This window comes from Mycteria americana, chromosome 3 (genome assembly GCF_035582795.1).
Source record: "Mycteria americana isolate JAX WOST 10 ecotype Jacksonville Zoo and Gardens chromosome 3, USCA_MyAme_1.0, whole genome shotgun sequence".
NCBI lineage: Eukaryota > Metazoa > Chordata > Aves > Ciconiiformes > Ciconiidae > Mycteria > Mycteria americana.
In genome coordinates, this window is record NC_134367.1 from 8,473,331 (window position 1) to 8,493,596 (window position 20,266).

Consider the following 20,266-nt stretch of genomic DNA (forward strand, 5'->3'; position numbering starts at 1 on the left):
AGGCTTAACAGTGTATGATCCCTCTCCAGCCTTCACCAAAGACCTTCATTCACTGAAGGTCAAAGTATTAGAGTGTTATTTTTAAATATACTCCCAGCAGTGAAGAGTTAAAAATAGACTTCTACAAAAACGTACAGTAATTGGTTAAACCTTGTTAGCCATCACATGAAGATAACTCCTCCCAGGAAAAGACATAGCAAAAGCAGCTTTGACATGGATTTATACTTAGAAGAGCAGCTGCAGGCTTACTGGGAAGGAGTTCACAATATAGGCTTTTGGATTATTAGCAGCAAAACCAGCTTGATTCTGGAAAGGAAGGGAAGGAGATACGAGAAAAAAATTTCCTCATCGTGATCTGCAAGTGAATTCCATGGATTCTCTACTTTGGAACAACCACCAGTAGACAGAAAGCTTTAAAAGATGGAGATGGGAAAGGCAAAACTGCTGAGAACTGGTCTCAATGCTTTATATCAGGCCATTCACCCTGTGCATGGAATTGCCTGGACAGATGGGAAGCAAGTGATATTGACTGCTTTATACTATCATAACGGAGAGCTAAAGTTTGGAGACTCAAGTGTTGTTGGTCAATTTGAACATGTTAATGGGCTTTACTGGGGCCCATGTTGCTCTACAGACACCCCAGCTCTGCTCGCTGTTCAGCATAAAAAGCATGTTAGCGTTTGGCAGCTGTGCTACAGCACTGCAGAGAAGAACAAACCTTTGATTTCTCAGACTTGTGAAGTTGGTGAGCCATTTCCTCTGCTTTCCCAGGGCTGTGTCTGGCATCCAAAGAAGGAGGTCTTGGCTGTGCTTACAAAAAGAGATGCTTCAGTCTTGCATGCTGTTCGTACTGACAATACTAGAGTTAAGGCAGATATCAAAAGCAGCGGACTTATCCACTGTGCTTGCTGGACTAAGGATGGTAATCGCTTAGTAGTTGCTATAGGCAGTGCCCTGCATTCCTACATATGGGATGATGCTCAGAAAACTCTAAATACCTGCTCCTTTTGCCCAGTCTTTGATGTGGGAGGTTATATCTGTGCTATAGAGGCCACACTGGATTTCCAAATTGCTGTAGCTACTGAGCTTCCTTTAGATAATATCTGTGGTTTGAATGCGGGCATTGCATTTGATATGCCATCTGGTACAGAAACTGGTTCTTTAATCTCACAGTCTGCTCTGGTGCTTGGTGATGAGGAATACTCCATGGACCTGCGAAGAAAGTCTACAGACTCAGATAGATCAGGGGTTGATTCAGTTGCTTCTTCTTCGTCAGGTCCTGTGGATTTAACCCATATACTTGCAAACCACCGCCAGTCTGATCCCGGTCCTCTTATCACTCTGAAACGCAAACACTCCTCAGCAACAAATGGTCAAGATTCTTCTCACTTGATCTTGGTGACTTTTGAGAGGAAGGTAACCACCACCAGGAAAGTCACCATCCCAGGTATTCTGGTTCCTGATATAATGGCTTTTGACCTTAGAGCACAGATTGTGGCAGTAGCCTCTAATACTTCTAACATTGTTTTGGTGTATTCAGTAACCTCTTCCTGCATGCCTCATATTCAACAAATCCAGCTGGAAAAAAATGAGAGACCAAAGGGCCTATGCTTTTTGACAGATAAACTCCTCTTGATTCTGATTGGCAAGCAAAAGTTCCCTGAGCCTAGTCTCATTCCATCTTCAAGTTCAGACAGGTATGTAATGCGTCTGATGATCAAAGAATTGATGCTGGAAGAAGATTCTTCAGCATTGCCTGAGACTAAGCAGAATATGTTTTATAACTTTGAATCCTCTGTTAATATACCTGGAAAAAGAAAGTTCTTTGAAAATCTTGCTACAGAAGACCAACCTCAAAGCAGGGAGTTGGTAATACCAAGAAGCACAGTTATTCAGTCTCCTAGTGGCAGGAGAAGACTCATCGAAGTAAAGAGCCCTAGTTATGAGCAGAGCTCTTCATCAAGTGTGAGTGACCTGGATGAAAAAAGGCTCCCAAGTGACCCCTCGGTAGCCTTGGAAACATTGGATGCTGAACCTACCAATCGTTCAGTGTCTCTTCTTGGTTTTGGAACACCTACCAGGCTTTCCAGCAGACCAACTTCCCCTAAAGTGCAGTTCAATGTGATCGAAGAAACATCAAGCTCTCCTAAAAACAACAATTTGCCAAGTGAAAGAGGAATGAGTCACATATCTAGAAATTTAGAGAGACTTTGTGGCAGCTTCAATGAGTTACAACTGAGTCTTTCTGAAATAACAGACTTCGCTAAAAATAGGAGGATATCGTTAGCCTATCCATGTTCACAGGAACCACCCGTCGTTCATATCACTTACCAGGTAACTTATTTGTCAGCTTAAAAATATTGTGATAGGACACTGAATTTTTAAACGATCTTGTATTTATTTAGCTTTAAATCAAGAGGAGGCAGTTTAATTCTTATCAATCCATAAGAAATGTAACCTGAGTTTGGCATCAAGCTTAATCTAAAATGGTATTATAATTTGTCATTGAAACAATAACTCACGATGATGTGGGCAACTTAGAGGATACTTCACATGGGAGATTTGTGTCTGTGCATTCTTCTTTGATTATGCACAACTGTCTTGGATACTAGCTGATTTTGCGTGCATCTATCAAAGAGAGAGAACAGAGCCAAACAGTTGTTAATGTACAAAAGGTTTATATGTTAATTTAGTGTAGAGATGAGCCTATGAGTAGGGTGGTACAGTAGCCCACCAGAAACATAATAAATTCAAACCCGAGTTCAAATCCAAAGTTTGAAGACAGCTAGGCTCTCATGAAGGCTGAAACAAAGTACTGAATCTCAATTTCTGGGAAATTCGGATGGGCATGACACGAAGTTGGCTTATTTCTAGTTTAATTTCTCACCACTAATCTTCACAGAGCTGGACATAACTCAATTCGTAAAACATATTACCACTTCAAATTTTCTGGAAAAAAAAAAATCTGTCAATATGTGTCTATCATGTCATTAAATAAATAAACGAATGTCAAATCATCATTTTCCTATCCCACCCTTGTTTTGGCAAAATTCCTACTGGCTTCAATAAGAATTTCAACTAAGGAATGTCGGTTGGGTAATTATTTCTGGCTATTATTCTTAGTATTATTCGCAGTAATACTAACATTATACTGATAATATTTTTGGTCATGCTGATGCTAGTGGTATTGCTGCTAAAACTGGGGTCCCTTTCAGGATGTAGATGCCAATTATAAATGCATTCTTATCTACTGCAACATAAGCAGCATTATGTCAAAGTAATACATTACATTGTGATGGTGCTGAAGTATGTACTTCTCAAACAAATTTGACTTCCTTCTACTTTAAAGGAAGTAAATATAGACATCTAAGTACCCCTCCTTAAACACTCATTAAGGGAATGGTGACTCAATTCAATCATATTCATTACTTGTAAGCAATGGTTTACTTGGCATTTAAGCAGATTCTAGTATGTTAGGTACTCTGGATAAAAGCAAAGCTTTCAATCTGAATTAGTCAATAATTTAACTTGAATACATTATACAAATTCTGGTGAAAAAAGCAACGTCTATTTTAAATAATTTAGGATTTTATTTGCCAAGAAGCAAGCCCTTCTGTTCTCCAGCATGTTCAAATTAATTCTGATTTCTTAACATAAATCAACTTATTTATTTAGCAAGCAGCCTTATCTCTTGGATTTGATTGGATTAACCTTTCCAAAGAGAAGTTTTGTTTGTGACACGTAACATTAATCTAAGATCTGAAGTCACTATGCACGTTTGCTTGCACAAGCAGTAAGAATTAATTATCTTGTATTTTTCTTTGGAAGCAAAAAAACAATATTAGTGCTTCTAAAATACTGCTAGGCTAACTACATTTAGAAAGGAAGACTCTTATTTATCTGAACAGGTTAGTTCCACATTGAGCCAGCGAAAGCACCGCTAGTACCGCCTTATAATGACTCAGAAAAAGTGCCACTTAATGTCTTTCCGACACACATAGCTTTTCTGTGTAAGTCTCAACTAATGACTTGTATGGTTCAGCCCCTCTTCTGAAATCCAACAGGATCACAGCATGATGCCAAAAAATAATGAAAAATAGACTGATGGCAAAAAGGCCTCCAGACAGACAGGGAAATATTTGCTTCATAGGCAGCTAATAATTTTCTCAGAAAATAGTTGTTTTGATTAGTTTGGATTCAGACATCTGAACCTTGTTCCTCCTTCAGGAGTTGATTAGCACTCTGTGAGCTCAGAGACCAGCTGGGCTGTGGGTTCCAGCCAGGCTCTGTGTTCACAGTGCAAAAAGTCAGGAAATAGCTTTATTGCCTTATGATATAAATATCAGCCTGTGGAAAACATTCTAAGCTTTAGGAACACTGCAGTCCAGTCAATAATATGGCCATTATCTTTCAGCTTTTTGTGCCAAGTGCATGTCTTCTTAAGTGTTTGTATAATCCCCAGCACAGCAGAGGCTCAATCTTGATTGAGAAATCTATTGTACTATAAAATATAATGATCAGTGCTGCATAACCATATTTATGCATTAAAAACATAAAAGGAAAGTTTAAAACATAATAGATAAAAATGTAGCAATAATTAACGGGCAATTACAAACACTGTTGTGCAGAAGCATTATTGACATATTTATGTATGTTTCCAGTTCTGCTTAGAAAACTATAATATAAAACAGAATGTGTATTACTTAATAATTCATAATGTCTCCTCACTAAATAGTCTTCAAAACCTTTGTTTATTCTGTTAGTGCTAGCCTACCTATAACTCCTCTGAAGTCACGTCCGTGCAGTACTACCAGAATTTATATTCTTTGTAGCCCATAGCCGTAAAAGAAAAACATGATCACTCACACTTTGGAAATGTCACTGCACTATCACTTGTGTAATAGCATTCGGCCACCAGAGGTGACTTGATCACTCAACCCTGAAAAGCAAATATTATTGCTCTTTCATCACATACAGACTTGTGATTCAGGATAGCGTGGGAGGGCAGACAGACAAACGCAATAAGAGGATATTATTTAAAAAGAAAAAAAAAACCAGAAGAGATTAAGATCTGTCACAAATTTGTTTCTGTTTCATTTCGCAAAAGATACTTTTATCATCCCCAGAAAAGAAACAGCTGCAGAATATTTAAACTAGCCTCATTCAAAACCTAATTACAGTGGAAATAAAGCCAATCTGGATTTGAAATTAATGCCATTTAGGCAAACCTCTCCAGGAGGAATAAGATTCATCTTAATCTGAAGAATATCTTAAAACTCCTACATTTTGCTCACAAGCAGTATTATGTCAAAAGTGCACATCACTGAGAGCATATATGGCATAATTAAACAGGAAATAAATATCTTTTCAGCAATTATTCATGACGATTTTCTTTTCTTAGCACTCACCAATAACTGTATACAAGTCAATTTGTACTTTTATAGTATATGATTTACTATGGGAAACTTTATTGCCAAGGTCAGCTATAAAATAAACAATTTTTTTACACAGAGCTGAGAGATGAATAGAAAGGATCCAAACATATGGCAATAAAGTTCTTCTGATAGAAATACATGAAGTTGAGAGAAAAGGGGGGTACAAGGATGGCACAGTAAAACGAGCAAAGACCAGGCTGCAATGATCAGCTATAATAAGACCATGAACCTTTCTGAAATCCAAAGGGCAATTTTGACTTGGGTTGAGCAATAGAAAGAAAGTAATGAAAATGATGGAAGAGGAAAGTGATATGACTGCTCCCTGGAGTAAGAAACTAGTCAGCCATCCTGAAGTTTAGAAGGAAGAGATTTAGGATGACTGTAAAAGAAAGACCTGCAGTAGTCAAGAGAAGGTGTGATTAATGCATGGATAATATTTTGAGCAAAGGTTGAGGAATTTGTTAAGAACAAATTCTGACAACAATGTTCTGAAACCGATCAACAGCAGACAAGCAGAGTTTGTAGAGGAGACACAATACCTTTTATTAGAGCAGGTGATTTGTTTGTTGGATACACAGACACAAAAGAAAAGGAATATGTAATGTCAAAAATGAATCCATGAGGACAAAGCATATATCTTAGATGACAATATACCTGAAGCAGTAGTTGCAGAACTATTAACAGGGAGCCAAGAGCAGAGAAATCCTAGCATCATATCATCTGAAATGCTGATGTGCACTATAAATGCAAACTGCACTGGGATTTAAGCACTCCTGAGCACCTCAGATCTCTGCCAACGTAAACATTTTACAGGCTTATGCTTCTCTGACAGGTTAATTAGGGTTGCAATTGGAATGTCCCACATAAGGGCAAGCAAAGATATTAAGATCTCCACCAAAATAAAATCAGGATCCACCAAAAATCAAACAGGAATCAAACCAGAAATCACAACAGGAAAGGGGAGCAGTGCAGGCTGCCAACTCCAATTAATACTACCTGTGGCAATGCTGCACAAGGCTTAATGAGACACAGCACTTTGAATGTCAAAAATCATAGTTCTCATTCCTCTTCAGTGCTCTTCCTTAGCCACCTAACTCTCTTTTCATTGTCTTCTGGGCCAGAACCCCCATGTCTATTTAATTTACTAGTTTTTTCTCATCCCACACAATGAATGTGGGGGCAAGGCAAAACCAAGCTGACTAATGGGTACTAAGGTATCAAAACTGAAATTACCACTGAAGCACAACACAAAGAGCTGAAATCAAGGGTTTAAGTAAATGAAAACAGACTTCTAGGCAACTACAGCACTATTCATCTTACAATGCAGAGATGTGACTGACTAACCTGATACCTTTCCTTTACAAAAGAACAGATTATTAACACAAAGGATATGAAGAATATTTAAAATACCTGTAATTCAGTACAGTACTTGAAATCATGCCACAGGGGAAATTATCTGTTCAACAGCACAGAATAGGGATTAATAGAAGAAATATAAGATGGTTAAGGAATTAGCTGGAAGGAAGATAGTAAATGGTTATAGTAATATAAAAGAAAATGGAAGAAATTTACTAGTGGATTTTCTCATGATTGATCTTCAGGCTAATCTAAAAGTTTCATTAATGATCTGATGAGATATGCTTATAAAATCTGTGTATGGCATAAAGTCAGTAGTATTTTCAATAGAGGATCAGGATATCGCACCTGTAATTTGATGACCGTAGCATCTAGAATTAAAAAAATGGATTGAAATGAACTAATATGAAGTGCATAGTGATATATTCCAGGATTAATAGAAGGAATTTCTGCTATAAACTGGATATTCATTATCTGGAAACAACCAACGATGACAAAAGCTTGCAAGTGTTAAGGGACTACAAGATGACTATGAATCAAAAATGTGATATGTTTATGAAAAGAACAAAGGCAGTCTGTGGGTACACCAGTGAGATACATCCAGTAAGTAATGCAATACTGGGCAACGCAGCCGTGAGGCCTCATCTGGAAAACATTTTACATTTCTAGACATCCCTGTGCAAGAAAGACACATTCAAACTGCAATCGATCACTAACCCAGTGTTAGTAAAAACAATTCTGATTGGTAGCATATTATTATTCACCTCACTGTTTCATCAGTTGTTGAATTTAAGTTCATGAAGATTACCTTAGCATCCAGACAAGGGTAGGCAGTGCATTAGGAAATACAAGATAATAGTGGAAAAGGTCAAGAGGCAGAACTAGCTGACTGCTCAGTGGGGTTCAAAAAGGTGATAAAAGATATGTTTATTTATCATGCAGACATACCGTGTATAACATCTAAGCCAGGAACCCTTTTTGCCTTAGTAAATGATTTTCTTCTCATATATATTTGCATTCCAAAACATGAGTTTTGAAAGACAGTTTGGCAACACCACGATGGGCTGGCTGCTGCCCAGAAGACCCTTTATAGGCTATAAAATCTGATCAAGGGTCAGGCTGACACTGATGAAGGAAAACAACTCTTAAATTGATGGTTTCTTTCTGTTGGATTTTTGTTGAGGGAGAGTCGGACTTGACATACTACAGGAAGTTGGCTAAAGAAGCTTAATCAGAAAATATCCACTCACATATGTGGAAATACATTTGTTTCTTCTGTGATTAATATGTTCTTAGTCTACCAATAAGCTTTGGTTTAGGATAAAACAACTAACATTAAGGGATTTTAACCTGAGAATGGCAAGTCCTCTGGCTTCTACTGGAGACAAATAGCAATGTAGCAAAACCAGATACATATTTTGGGAAGAGGTGAATTAAATTTAGATTTTACTAGAAAATTGTCTTTGGGTTAAGGCATGAAAATGGGAAGCACTAAGGTTGAGATTTTAGTTGTATTTCTAACTCTGTCACAAATTACTTTCATGACCTTGAGTAAATCTCTTAATCTTCCTGTGTAATGGTTTGATCATCTATAAAAAGGGAATACTAACAGTTACCTACATCTGAAGAAGGCATGGGTTTAAATCAGTTAATCGATGATACGACGTGTGTGAACATATTCCTCAAAGGCATGTTATCATCACTTAAACTAAACATTAAACAAAAAAGGCTAAATAATTAGAAGATCAAAACAGAGAAAGATTCTTGACCTGACAGAATTTGCCAGCGGACAAAAATAAATGTAAAGACGATTAAGTTTATCATTATAAACAGAAGTATATGACAAAGACAGAGAGAATAGCTAATATAAATGCTCACAAGTGATGAAAGACAAACAACTCTGAAACTTAAGCTTTGAGGTCTGTACTTGAAAAACTGGTTAGGATAAAATCTAGATGCCATATAGTTTTGTATATACAAAAATGTCATCCCCTTCTAATGGCTGTTCCAATAATAACTTGCAAGGCTAAGTAGGAAACATACTAGAACGAAGTCATCCTTAGTCATCCTTATACATTTCCATTCAACTGATTTCACGTCGACAGAGGCAGAGCTGGATTGTTTTCTGATTATTCTTGAGTTGAAGCATATCTACGTGAAAAAATGAACCACTCGGGTCAAGCAGTATGCCTGTCTCATTTACAGTCCACCTTTTTCTATAATTCATTAACTGAAGTACAAGTTTGAATAAACTCTGCTATTTCAGCCTGAATTCAGGAAAATCAAGTAGTTGTTAGATGTGCTAATCCACAATATGCAGCAATGAAAAGCTTTGCACAAATACCTGTACAGGCAAATAGCATCTTTGCAATGTAAATGCAAAGCACATGCTCATTGCTGAACATTCAGCCCATTGAGTTTTAAGTGTATTTAGGTTCAATAGAATATAGTACTATATAATTTGAAGAGACCTAAAAATGACAAAGAAGTTCTGTTATATAGTTATAGCTGTAATAAAAAGTTACTATAGGTTTATGACTAAGAAAATGATACTTCTTTGATGCATTCCTCAGGTATTTCCTTATTAATTACACAGCAACACATTTCTGGCTGTTTTGAATGGGGAAAGCGATGAGAAGACCTTTGAAAGTTGGAAAGCTTACGTTTTTAACGGAAAGATATTTTTATGGTTCTTACATCTTCAATCAATCATAATACATAAATAAATAACAATCAGCCATAGACTATCTGCATGGCCAATTTATGATAGACTGGGGAAAAAATACTTTTGCAACAGTTGGTAGACATTCTGATTTACAGAATCCAATGTGGTTGCATGACAGCATACATACTATGTACAGAAAAATGAAAGTGATTGATTTAGAAAGGTTGCTACACAGCAAAAAAGCACGTGTTCACTGAGAGAGTGACTGAGTCAAAAGACAGCACAATTAGAAATGAAGACAAGCATTAAAAGAGACATTTATTTAGTCAAAGGTTAGATTACTATGCACAGAAATAGAAGCAGTTGTGAATTCATTCAACTGTAAGTTTCATATTAGCAAGAAAGATTCAAGGGTAGGAAGTAGATACAGACAGGGTAGGACTAGAATAGGAGTTAGGATAGATGACATCTTTTCAACCCATTCTAAAATGTTAACTTGGATCCCTTCTGAATGTACAAAACAGAAAGGTCTAGGAAATGGGATAAATAGACTGTTCATTCAAATAACAAGTATGTTAAAACTGGGAGTATTGCAAACATAAGGGATGCCAAAGGGAAAAAAAAACCCTAACACATAGGAACTACACCGGTGACAAGTGTGGAGTGGGAAGAACAAAATAAAATTCACAGACAAAGTACAGCAAGATTATTTAGAAGAATATGTCCAATTCATATATATTTTATAATGGCATTGAGTCACTGGAAAATTTTTAATGCTAAAATTACTTTCAAATGATAGCAGATAGGAAAATGTAAACGCAAATATATATCTACTCCATAACCATATTAGCTCAACTATTTTGTGGTCCTTGCACTTTGCAGTAATCAGAATGATGGAACACAAAGGCGTCGATTCTCAAGGCCAGCTAAACTTCATGAAGCACGAATATGCCACCTTTCTATTCAAGGGTGTTCTTTTAGTGACTGTCAAGAGCAAATTCCAGGGCTGTAAATCCATACACTCCCTCTCTCTCAAAGAAAGTCACAGGATTCCCAAGCTACCTTGTTATGACAGCTTTTCAGAGAGACTGTCGCTATGTCCAGTCTCTCTGCAATTCTCTCTGTGCCAGAACTGAGGTTATTTTGCTGGGGTGGAATAGCTGACCAATGACTATTAAAACCACCCACGCGTACAAATGAAACTGAGCAGAGTACTCATTTGCTCTAGTAGCATCTTACACAACTTTATTCCAAGAATGATATATTCCCTTCCACTGAATTGACTCTTCAGGCAGAAAGGCCCAACGGACACATATATGCATGACCTAATACATTATATATACAGGGCTGATGCAGTTTAGAGCTGCATAAGCATACAAAGCGAAAAGCAAAGAGGCATATTCCTCTTCACATGGGACTATGAGATTGCGCTTAGAATTGCACTGCACGATGGTGTCATCTATAAATTGAAGCAAGGACAGACAAAGAAAAAGCAAAATGACTAAAGAACTTAAAGGATAAGAGCAAAGGAATGGTTAAAAGAATTCAGGCACAATGTCACAGCCTTTAACAAGATCTTTTCTTTTACACATATGCATTGGAAGAAAAGTTTTTCAAATGGAGCAGTTACTGAAGAAACAAAAGATGTTCTCCTCTGTGATGGCAAGATCCATTTGAATTTAGTCCAGCAGCTGTTTGATCTACCTGTTATTGAAATGAAACATGGTATGTTCTTTTTATTTCTGGTATCTGGTTTCACCTGAGATTTTTAGTGTAAAAGAGGCATTTGTGGTAGAATAATTACCCCATACTGTAGTAAACTTGAGATAGCTAACTTTTTTTGATAAGTACGCGTTTTCCTTTGAAATATGGCAGTGTCTCCTGAAATCACTTAAATGCTAAGTAACTGCAGAACTATCTATGTCTCTACAGAGGAAGGCTGAGAAAATAACCAGTACACTGTGTTACCTGCAAATAGAAATGCTTCCTTGAGACCTTTTGGCATTTTGCTTTGCCCATCTTTATAAGCATGTCCCAGACCTGACAATAGAGGGTAGGTTGGAGAAAAATTCATTCTCAGAATATGATATATATATGTATCGTGTAGCATTTGGGATTATTTTAATGTAAAATAAACCATGAAGCTCAATGTCCTAATTTGCCAATCTCACATTTCTACCACCCACCACTGATTAACTTGTGAGGACAGAAGCAGCTAGGGAAATCCTAGCCCCAGACTGGTCTCTGAGTTACCTTCTCCCTGTCTGTTCATGCATGCTAGCTTCTCAGCAACATACATACTGTTATTTTTTAGCCACTTCTCTGTAATGCTTCTGATGGCTTTTCTCATCACAGTCCAAGTATATTATGATCTTATACTACACAATCGTTGTCTGTAATTATGATCTCCTTGCATGGTTTCCACACTGAGAGATCCATAAATTACTCTCTGTCTTGCCCCTTGTCTTAGCCCCTGACAGACTGAGACACATTGGCTTAATCGGTATACTGTGTCTTATGATAAATTAATTCAACTGTTGGTGAAATCAAAAAGAAAAGGAAAGTAATAATATAAGCTACAGTTTTCTAAATAATGATGGTTACATACCAGAGTGCTATGTAATAGGCTTATTGATGAAAAAGAAAGCAGGCCTGGGATGTTACTGGTGCTGGCACCAAGGACAGTGGGGAAAAAGAGATGTAAAATATGCACCATTCTGCCATTCATATTCTGCTTATCTCCTTGTTGTTGATGAGACCACAGGAATGAAGAAAAGGGGCTACAAATACAACACAGATCAGGGGAGCTACCTTTATCCAAGACACATTGGGCCATTTCAGTTTTCCCCTGGCTTACAGCAGTCTCTGAGAGTTGTACCAGAAAATAACAATATGCAGGTTTCGTATTTTTGTCCACAATCTCTCTTGACTGTACAGTGCAGTGGAGGCATATATGAAAAAACTCCACTTGCTGTAGAGGCCTGAGCTATTTCCCAGCAGGCTTCTGCCCTTGTATGGCACGGAGGGTGCCATTTTTAACCTGTACTTCCAGTTCTTGATTTTGGAAACAAATGCCCATAATGAAAAAAGAGGTTTAGAATTCAGTATGAAAATAATAAATAATGGGCCTGAGAAAACCTATTTTCAGCTCTATAGAACAGCTGAATATTTAATATTTAATTAGCAGAACACCAGTCCTCAATTTCATGCATTAGACTTCAGAGATATCAAAAAGACAATGTCTCAGAATCCTCCTAACACGTCCCTCTTTCTGTTCAATGTGGTGCTTGGCTTTTCTGAAACTGAGTCTGTTGTTGACAGCAAAAAGAACAACTGAAACAAGAATCTTTCTAAAACTCACCAAACTCCTGCAAAATTATCAGGTTTGGGGCAGAAGTAGTTATGTAGCTCTTTATTCAGTTCTGACCAATACAGGCTTATATTCCTAAATCTTTCTTTTGCCACAAGGCATGAATATTAAATGTGATGTTTAAAAATATCACTCCCATCCTTTAATACTGTATAATTAAAGGGGATGTAATGAAGAGCGTGCTTGTATTGCAATGACAGCCTGGCATTTTTTACTATGAATAAACACTTCAACTGGAATATATTGGGAAAAAGAAGTTCACAACTGTAGGCCAAATTCATACCCACAGCGAGGCTATTAAGATCATCGGAGTTATACGAGCCATGAACTTGGCCTCATCATGTGCACTTTAAGCCCAGGCCTGTAATACAATTACCTGTACTAAATATAGCCTGTCATATAGTGCCCTGGTGTTAGCAGACAGAAGTCTCTCTTTTTGGCAGGTCATCATTGTAATAATTGTGCATAGCGAAAGGGTATTACATTCTGCACAAGGTTTTTCCACCATTGAAATATTTTGTGGGATATGCTTCAAAGCAAGTGTTACCAACGACACAGAGAATTTCAAACATTTCAATGGACGAAAAGAAAAAGTCCCAAGAGTGGGAGAAAAGAGTATGCTTTATCAATTTGACCAACAATGTAACTGTCGATTCGGACAGCAGAAATTCCACTTTCAGGCCCATTGCTTATGGAATCTGAAGTCTGTCCAGAATTAGAAAGTAAGTATTAAGAGTAGGAGATTAAAGATGCATGGTTTGGAATGACAATCTTCTTATGATGTAAGAGGTGACAAGACAACATGCAATAGTGTAGCAGCCTGGAAAAGTGCTTTGTTAATAGTATAAGGAGGGGAGATTTGCCTTGTCCAGGAACATGCTTTGTTATGACTGACAAAAATTAAGCATGGCTAGTCTGGATTTTCTACACTTCCTTTTTTCACAGTCCTTTTCAAAACACAGTTTTATCTCCCAAAATTAAAAAGTTCAACAACAGAACATAACAGGGCTTTCTTTACCTCAGATCCCAGCTAATGCCCCTGCTCAGTAATGACAGAGCCCCTGCTCAGTAATGATCATATGCTCTAAAGAAAACCGTGTGATACAAGGGCTCCCACAATGCTTTTCAGTTGCCAGATTTTTTTTCTTTTTCATAAAATGTCAAACTGAAAAAAAGACAAATAGAGAATTCACTGCTTTCTATAAGAACTGCAATATCCAGTCCAAAAGGAAACAGATTAATCACTAGAAAAAATATATATGGTACATATAGCTTCATTGTCAAGCTGATTTGCAAAGGAAAGAAAAAAACAAAGGGGGGGTAGGTTTATTTTCTGCTTCTGTGCAATACAGAAAGTGAACCTGAACGATTTTGACATCTTTGTTTTTTAATCTTGCCTCTTTTTTTTCAGAAAAAAAAAGGATTAAAAATGTCATTCAGATTTTGTTCATTCTCTTCTTCATGAGAAGATTCGATAAATAATTAAAGGACAAGAAATGTTATTATATCAGCTTTTGTAAATCTTCTTTTGTAAATCATGATATCTTTTGTAAATCATCTTCAAGGTGTAACTTCCTTCCATTTGCTATATGAATTTGAAAACATACTGAACAATCTTGGCTTGACAGTAAAGGAGATGGAAACCCCTACTTCCTTCTAGAACAAATATAACACAATCATTTTCTTTGCCAATTTTTTTCAGTTTTTATGATCTTTTTATCATTTGGACAGAGCAGATGAGCAAAAAGGATAAGCAGAAGTAGATGTCACTAGAACAAAAGTCAGCATGGAAAGGCTGGCTGAGCTTTCAGAAAATGAAGATACTTATGGTTTATCAGAACTAGCAAAGATGCACCTTGTTTTTCAACTTAATTTAAATAAGGGACAAAATGCCTCAAACCTTTCAAGACCTTTCATTGAGCTCCCCTTCGCATTTACACAAAGGTGTGTTCAGCATGGATTGTCAGACCTTAATGTCATTAGCGTAATGAGGGTTTAGTACACAAAAAGAAAGCCTGCTCTGCTCGCATGCTGGCTGACTTTTTAAAACGTGCTTGTACATTTTACGTAATCAGAGCAGTACACTCATTTCCTTTTTTTGCTTAATTTTTGTAGGCTCTTCTTGGATTGTGCTCACTGCAGACAAAGATGGCTTTGTGCCGTTAATATTCAAAGCAACACAAGAGATAATCATAAGGGATGGAATTGACAGTTCAGAAGTCTGTGGAGGTCACTCCTACAAAAAAAGCATTTCAATGCAACCACCAAGCAGAGTGACATAATTTCTGAACAAAGAACGCTAATGACCTTCTTTTCTAATGCAATACAGAGACATTCTGCAGTGTCAGAAACTGAGCAACTAGAAAGCTGTCTTCACTACTTCCAATGTATTTTAACTGTAAAATCTGTGGCATGGTTACACTATAGCTAAATCCTAGGGTTGGCTGGACCCTCGTGATTTCTTCTGAAGGATCAGACCTAGAGTGAAGTTTACCACAGCTGCTGTTATTAATGGCTGCCAGTGGACTGGAGCAGAGAGACTAGCCTCTACTTTAATTGCGGTCAGGATGTTCTTGGAGAAACAATATTATGCTAAAAATCATGGAGTAACAACAAGTCTAGCTAATACAGGTGTACAGTCCACACAAAAGCTGAAGAAAATACAACTAAAGAGCATTTATATTAATTAAGGAAAACTCGGAAGGGAAAAAAAAAAAGAAAACTGCTTCAGGCTCTCTTTGCTGTTCCAGTTGGATCCCATGGAAACCTGCAACGTTTTCAGAAATGCTTAATTTTTATATGAAAATGTTCAATTACTAAAAACTGTCAGTGTCTTACACAGCATGTAGATTTATACATGAACACAGAAGAGAAAGAAAAGTCTTACAAGGTAAATTAAGGATCAAAGACATTGAACATAAATTTCATTTGGCTAAATGCAGGTGTCTACACTGCACTTGTCATCTAGACTCCTGTATGATCAGTCAAAAAAAGAAAAGCACTTCTACAGCAGATTACTCATGCCCTAACATAGATTTCTAAAACTGATCATGGTGAACTATCCCTATTAAGTAAGTAAGTGCCTATTCCTTCCCACTGACCGCAAAGGCACGACTAGTTTAAATACAAACATTTACATTTAGTCAGATGAACCTCACCCTCAGAGACAAGAGGCAATACAGATACATCTGAGAAGCAGGCAGACAGATTCATGAAAATTAAACTATATCATGATTATGGTGGCAGAAATAGGCACAAGGGAAGAACTGAGTGAACTCCCTAACTTTTCTTCCTCTAAATGCAAAGAGATGGGTAAAGTGTAATGAGTAGCCACGTGTGTGAGGGTTAGCATTTTGTTCTGCTGGACAGGCCCCTGCAGAAACCATGGAAAGCCATGCCTGCTTCACCCTGAGCATTCAGGGAAACATAAAAGGGAGAAGACTTATTTAAGCTACTATTAAGACATGTTTTTCATACTGTGCATTTTGGGTCTTGTTAATACTCCTGAAGAGTCTTTTTTCCCTGCCTGGTAACCATGGCAAGCCTGTTCATAGGGTACAGATACAGTACTTCACCCCATACCAAGGCTGGATCAAGAAGGTAGATGTATGGTCTGAAGGTAATGGGTTTGGAGGTTTGGCATTAGTACCATTCCAGTGATGCAGCCAGAAATCTCACGAGGAACAGTTTCAATTCCTGAAGTAAGGAAACAGTTTCAATTCATTGCTTAAATAATGTCCTTCTCACACAAGTATCTTCCCAGAGACAAAGGAATCGTCATTCTAAATCACCTACAACCACAGGTATGCAATGTAGCTGGGTATATTTGTACTACCTTGTTCGCAAAGATCTTTTTGAGCAGCCTCGAGGAGCATTCCTGTTTGTAAAAAAAACCAAAACAAAATAAATCTGACCTTGTAACTATTAAACACATCTATTGCTTTACAGTTATTTGGTTAATTGAATTGCCTATTGCTTTGCATTAAAATTGTGTTCAAAAAGGTATTTGTATTATCACTGCTTTAAAAATTTGGTTTAAGTCGTGCTTTCCTTCACTGAAATCAGCACAAATCACTGAAATCAAATAAGTAACACAGAGGTTCACAGACTTAGCATGGTGAGGGAAAACATTATCAGATTTCTAAATGACATAGGACATTTCAAAGCAGCAGATGTTTCTAATCCTGCAAATACACTTGAACAACATCCTTGTGTCTCACAACAGTATCTGGTATTTATGATACTTATGCTATGGCCAAGTAAAATAAAACTTAGTTGTAACTAACTAGAATGATGGGAGGATATATTTCAGAGGTATGCTTAGGCTCAACTAAAGGAAGAAATAAAAGGAAATTTTTCTCACAAATATTATCATCTATGGATGGTAGTCCCATAGTTTGGTCCACTTGAAACGAGGCTAATGAAACACAAAAAGTATGTTACATGGAACAGTCCTGCACTCTAAACATATGAACTTGAGGAAAAATGGGTTGATAACACATCAAGACACTTCTGTTTGTACTGTATAATTTCTTTGAGTTCATTACGTACATAAGGACTTCCTTGTTGCTAGAGAAATACTCACATTCCACCTTTTGTTATCTTCATGCCTCAGTGCTGTTGCAACGGCCAAAAGGGGAATTCTGAGAAGGTGAAAATCTTAACTAGCAGAGATCAGCGAGTATCTAGGCATCAAGGATGCCTCAGAACTTGTAATTATCACTAGACATTTCATTGTTAGTCTGTCACATGACCATTTTAATTTTTCATGTATTACTGTTCTATAAAACAATCTGAATGTTGAGAAGATCAGGAGTGAAAGGAGCTTCTTTGAACGGGTATCAAAGTTTGGTTTGATTCGGTTTGGTGGAGATAAAAAGAGGCAAATAAACTTTTAGATGACAAAACAATTCATTTCAGGGAATAACTGGCAGTAAAATTCAAAAACTTAGTTCTGTGATGCTTAATGAACTTTTGGATTTGTTATACTTTGGTGACAATGTTTTCCCCTGCTGTATGATTCAAGGGTTATTGAACCTAAGTAGGAACTAATCTGCCTGCACAATTAGTCCGGTAACAAATGAGGAGCCCAGTTCATCTTGTTGGACACTCACAATTTTACAGGAAGTCTTAGGAAAAATATACTATATATCAATTGTATAATGTTAAAGAATGGCACTGCCCCCCTCTCCCCCCATTTATGAACACACTATTATGTTCGTATATTTGAAAATAAGTTTTTAAATCATATACCTGCACTTAAAAATGCGCAACAATTGAATGAAGAAATATTTGTTTTTAGGTAACAATTTAGGAGTGCAGTGCAGTGCAGAACTATCTTATATAGTGTCTATCATAGGGCTGTAAAGTTAAAATTTAAAGTAATAAAAGCACTGGAAGAAGTGCTGAAGAGATTTATCCAAAGCAGAGGATACAATTTTCAGCTTTGGTTTGGATGGAGAACAGATGGAGAATCAGTGAAGTAGAGAGATATAAGACGACTGTTCTATTAAGCACAAGCTGTACAGAAGATTTTTGCACAAACAGTGATAAAAGCATGTGGAAAGCTAGAAAGAGTTTGTACTAAATGAGTTGAGCAGACAGTAGGCTGTGAAAAGGAGAAAAGCATAGACTGAGAAGCATTCACCGTGCTCCAGAAATGCTATTCTATAGGGCCAAAATCGATCAGTTTAGAAAAAGGGGAGTTGTTCAGATCACTTAAGTTTCACGAAGGTGCTAACCCGCTCTTTTAGGCTCTTCATTTGACCAGCAGAAAGGACAGGCTCCTCTGGAAGAATAATGAGACTACTGGTGCTAGGTTCCTGTCCAGAGTCACCCAGGAGAGGAGTCTGTCTTCTGTAATTAAAACAGAGAAAAGCTAGGAAGACTAGGAGCTTACATTAGAAGTCAAAGCAGAATGACTACACTCAGTATGCCATACCAGTGGCGCTCAGAAGACTAAATGGTGTACCAGCTCCTCCAAAACATTTCCCCTGTGGGGAATAAACAATGTACCAGAAAGTCTAAATTTCCATTTTAATTACTCTGCATCTTTATCCAGCACATTTATATGCATCCTAGTTTATTTTTAGGAGTTGGTATATCTTTACTTAAAAGTACAATTTGCTTCAAAGTAAATTTAAAACTTACCTTACATTTTCCATAACTTTGCTGCTAAGCATGCAGCAGTCTGCTCTACTCTTCATGGTTTCTCTATTGACCCACTTCTTGAGGAAATGCTAGCAACACAAGTTCTATATGCCAGATAGGCTTTTTCTTTTTTGATTTTGAAAACAATTTTGGGAGAACAATAATAAAACAATATAAAAATTAAATGCAACAAAATCAGAGTCAGCTGAAATTCTGCTGGCCAATCTATGATGCTGACTTTGCACAGTGAAATATTACTTTGATTTTCTTCATAATAGCTAAAAAGTGAGAGATCACTGCAGGAAGTGTATAAAGTAAGCCCTGCATCACCCTCAACTAGTTCTTCCCTTTTTTCCGCTACTACTCCAGAATAGTATTATCTATACTCATGTGAAAAATCTTAAGTATCAATTTCCTTTAATATATTATCAACCACTGAAATAGTATAAATAGTGTCATCAAGCCTAACTTCCTTTCCCCTGATTCTCATCTTTATCTATGTTTTCTCAGCTTGGACAATGAACCATTTTTAGCCATTTTTACTTTCAGGTTTTCCTACCTTAACAGAAAACCACAAGCATTGGACCATTTTCCCCATCCAACATATAGCTGAAGAGTCCTTCTCTCTAACCCAAGGCAGTGCCAATTATTCTTAAGTAAGCCCTGACAGATGTTTATCTAACTTGTTCTTAAAAAAACAAGATATAGTACCGGATTGCAATTATGAAACAGTTCAGTCCTTTAGACCTGGACTCACCTGACCTAACTTTTAAGCATGTGAAGTCAGGCAAGGTAAATCCCAGGGGTTATGCAATTTCACACCTGAAAGTATGAATTTATTTTCCATTGTTCCACACAACAGAAATTAACGTATGTATTAGCATTTTATATGTTAATAGTAATTTTAGATGTTTATGTATATGTTAATCAGTCAATATTATGGCTTCATTTTTCTAACAGACTGAGGAAATTTCACAATCTTTATGTTAAATGCAAACTCACTTTGCTGAGATCCAGTACTTCCCTGCAGGTGCTATTATCTAATGGACAAGTAGAGGTCTGCCATTATCTCCCAGCTAATGACATCTGGGTACCTCTCATACGAGTTTCAAGTGCTCACTGCAATTCAGCCTCTGCTTGCAGTGAGCCAATACTGTCCTTGAACTTTGTTTCCTTTTCCTCCACTATTATTTGACACATATGTGTGAACAGCCAGGTGTGATCAAGCGTTCGGAGGCATGTGGTGCCAAAGTTCAGTACTGGCACAGAAAGACTTCCTGCACAGGAGGT

General features: G+C 37.2%; 1 protein-coding gene across 1 annotated transcript; it reads left to right on the plus strand.

The window, feature by feature from the left end:
- Positions 1-420: 420 nt before the first annotated feature.
- On the plus strand, positions 421-15,108 carry WDCP (WD repeat and coiled coil containing). The gene is made up of 3 exons (XM_075497252.1): positions 421-2,334; positions 11,061-11,181; positions 14,942-15,108. Exons 1-3 carry the CDS (start codon positions 421-423, stop codon positions 15,106-15,108), a joined length of 2,202 nt encoding a protein of 733 aa, XP_075353367.1.
- The last annotated feature ends 5,158 nt before the right edge of the window (positions 15,109-20,266 follow it).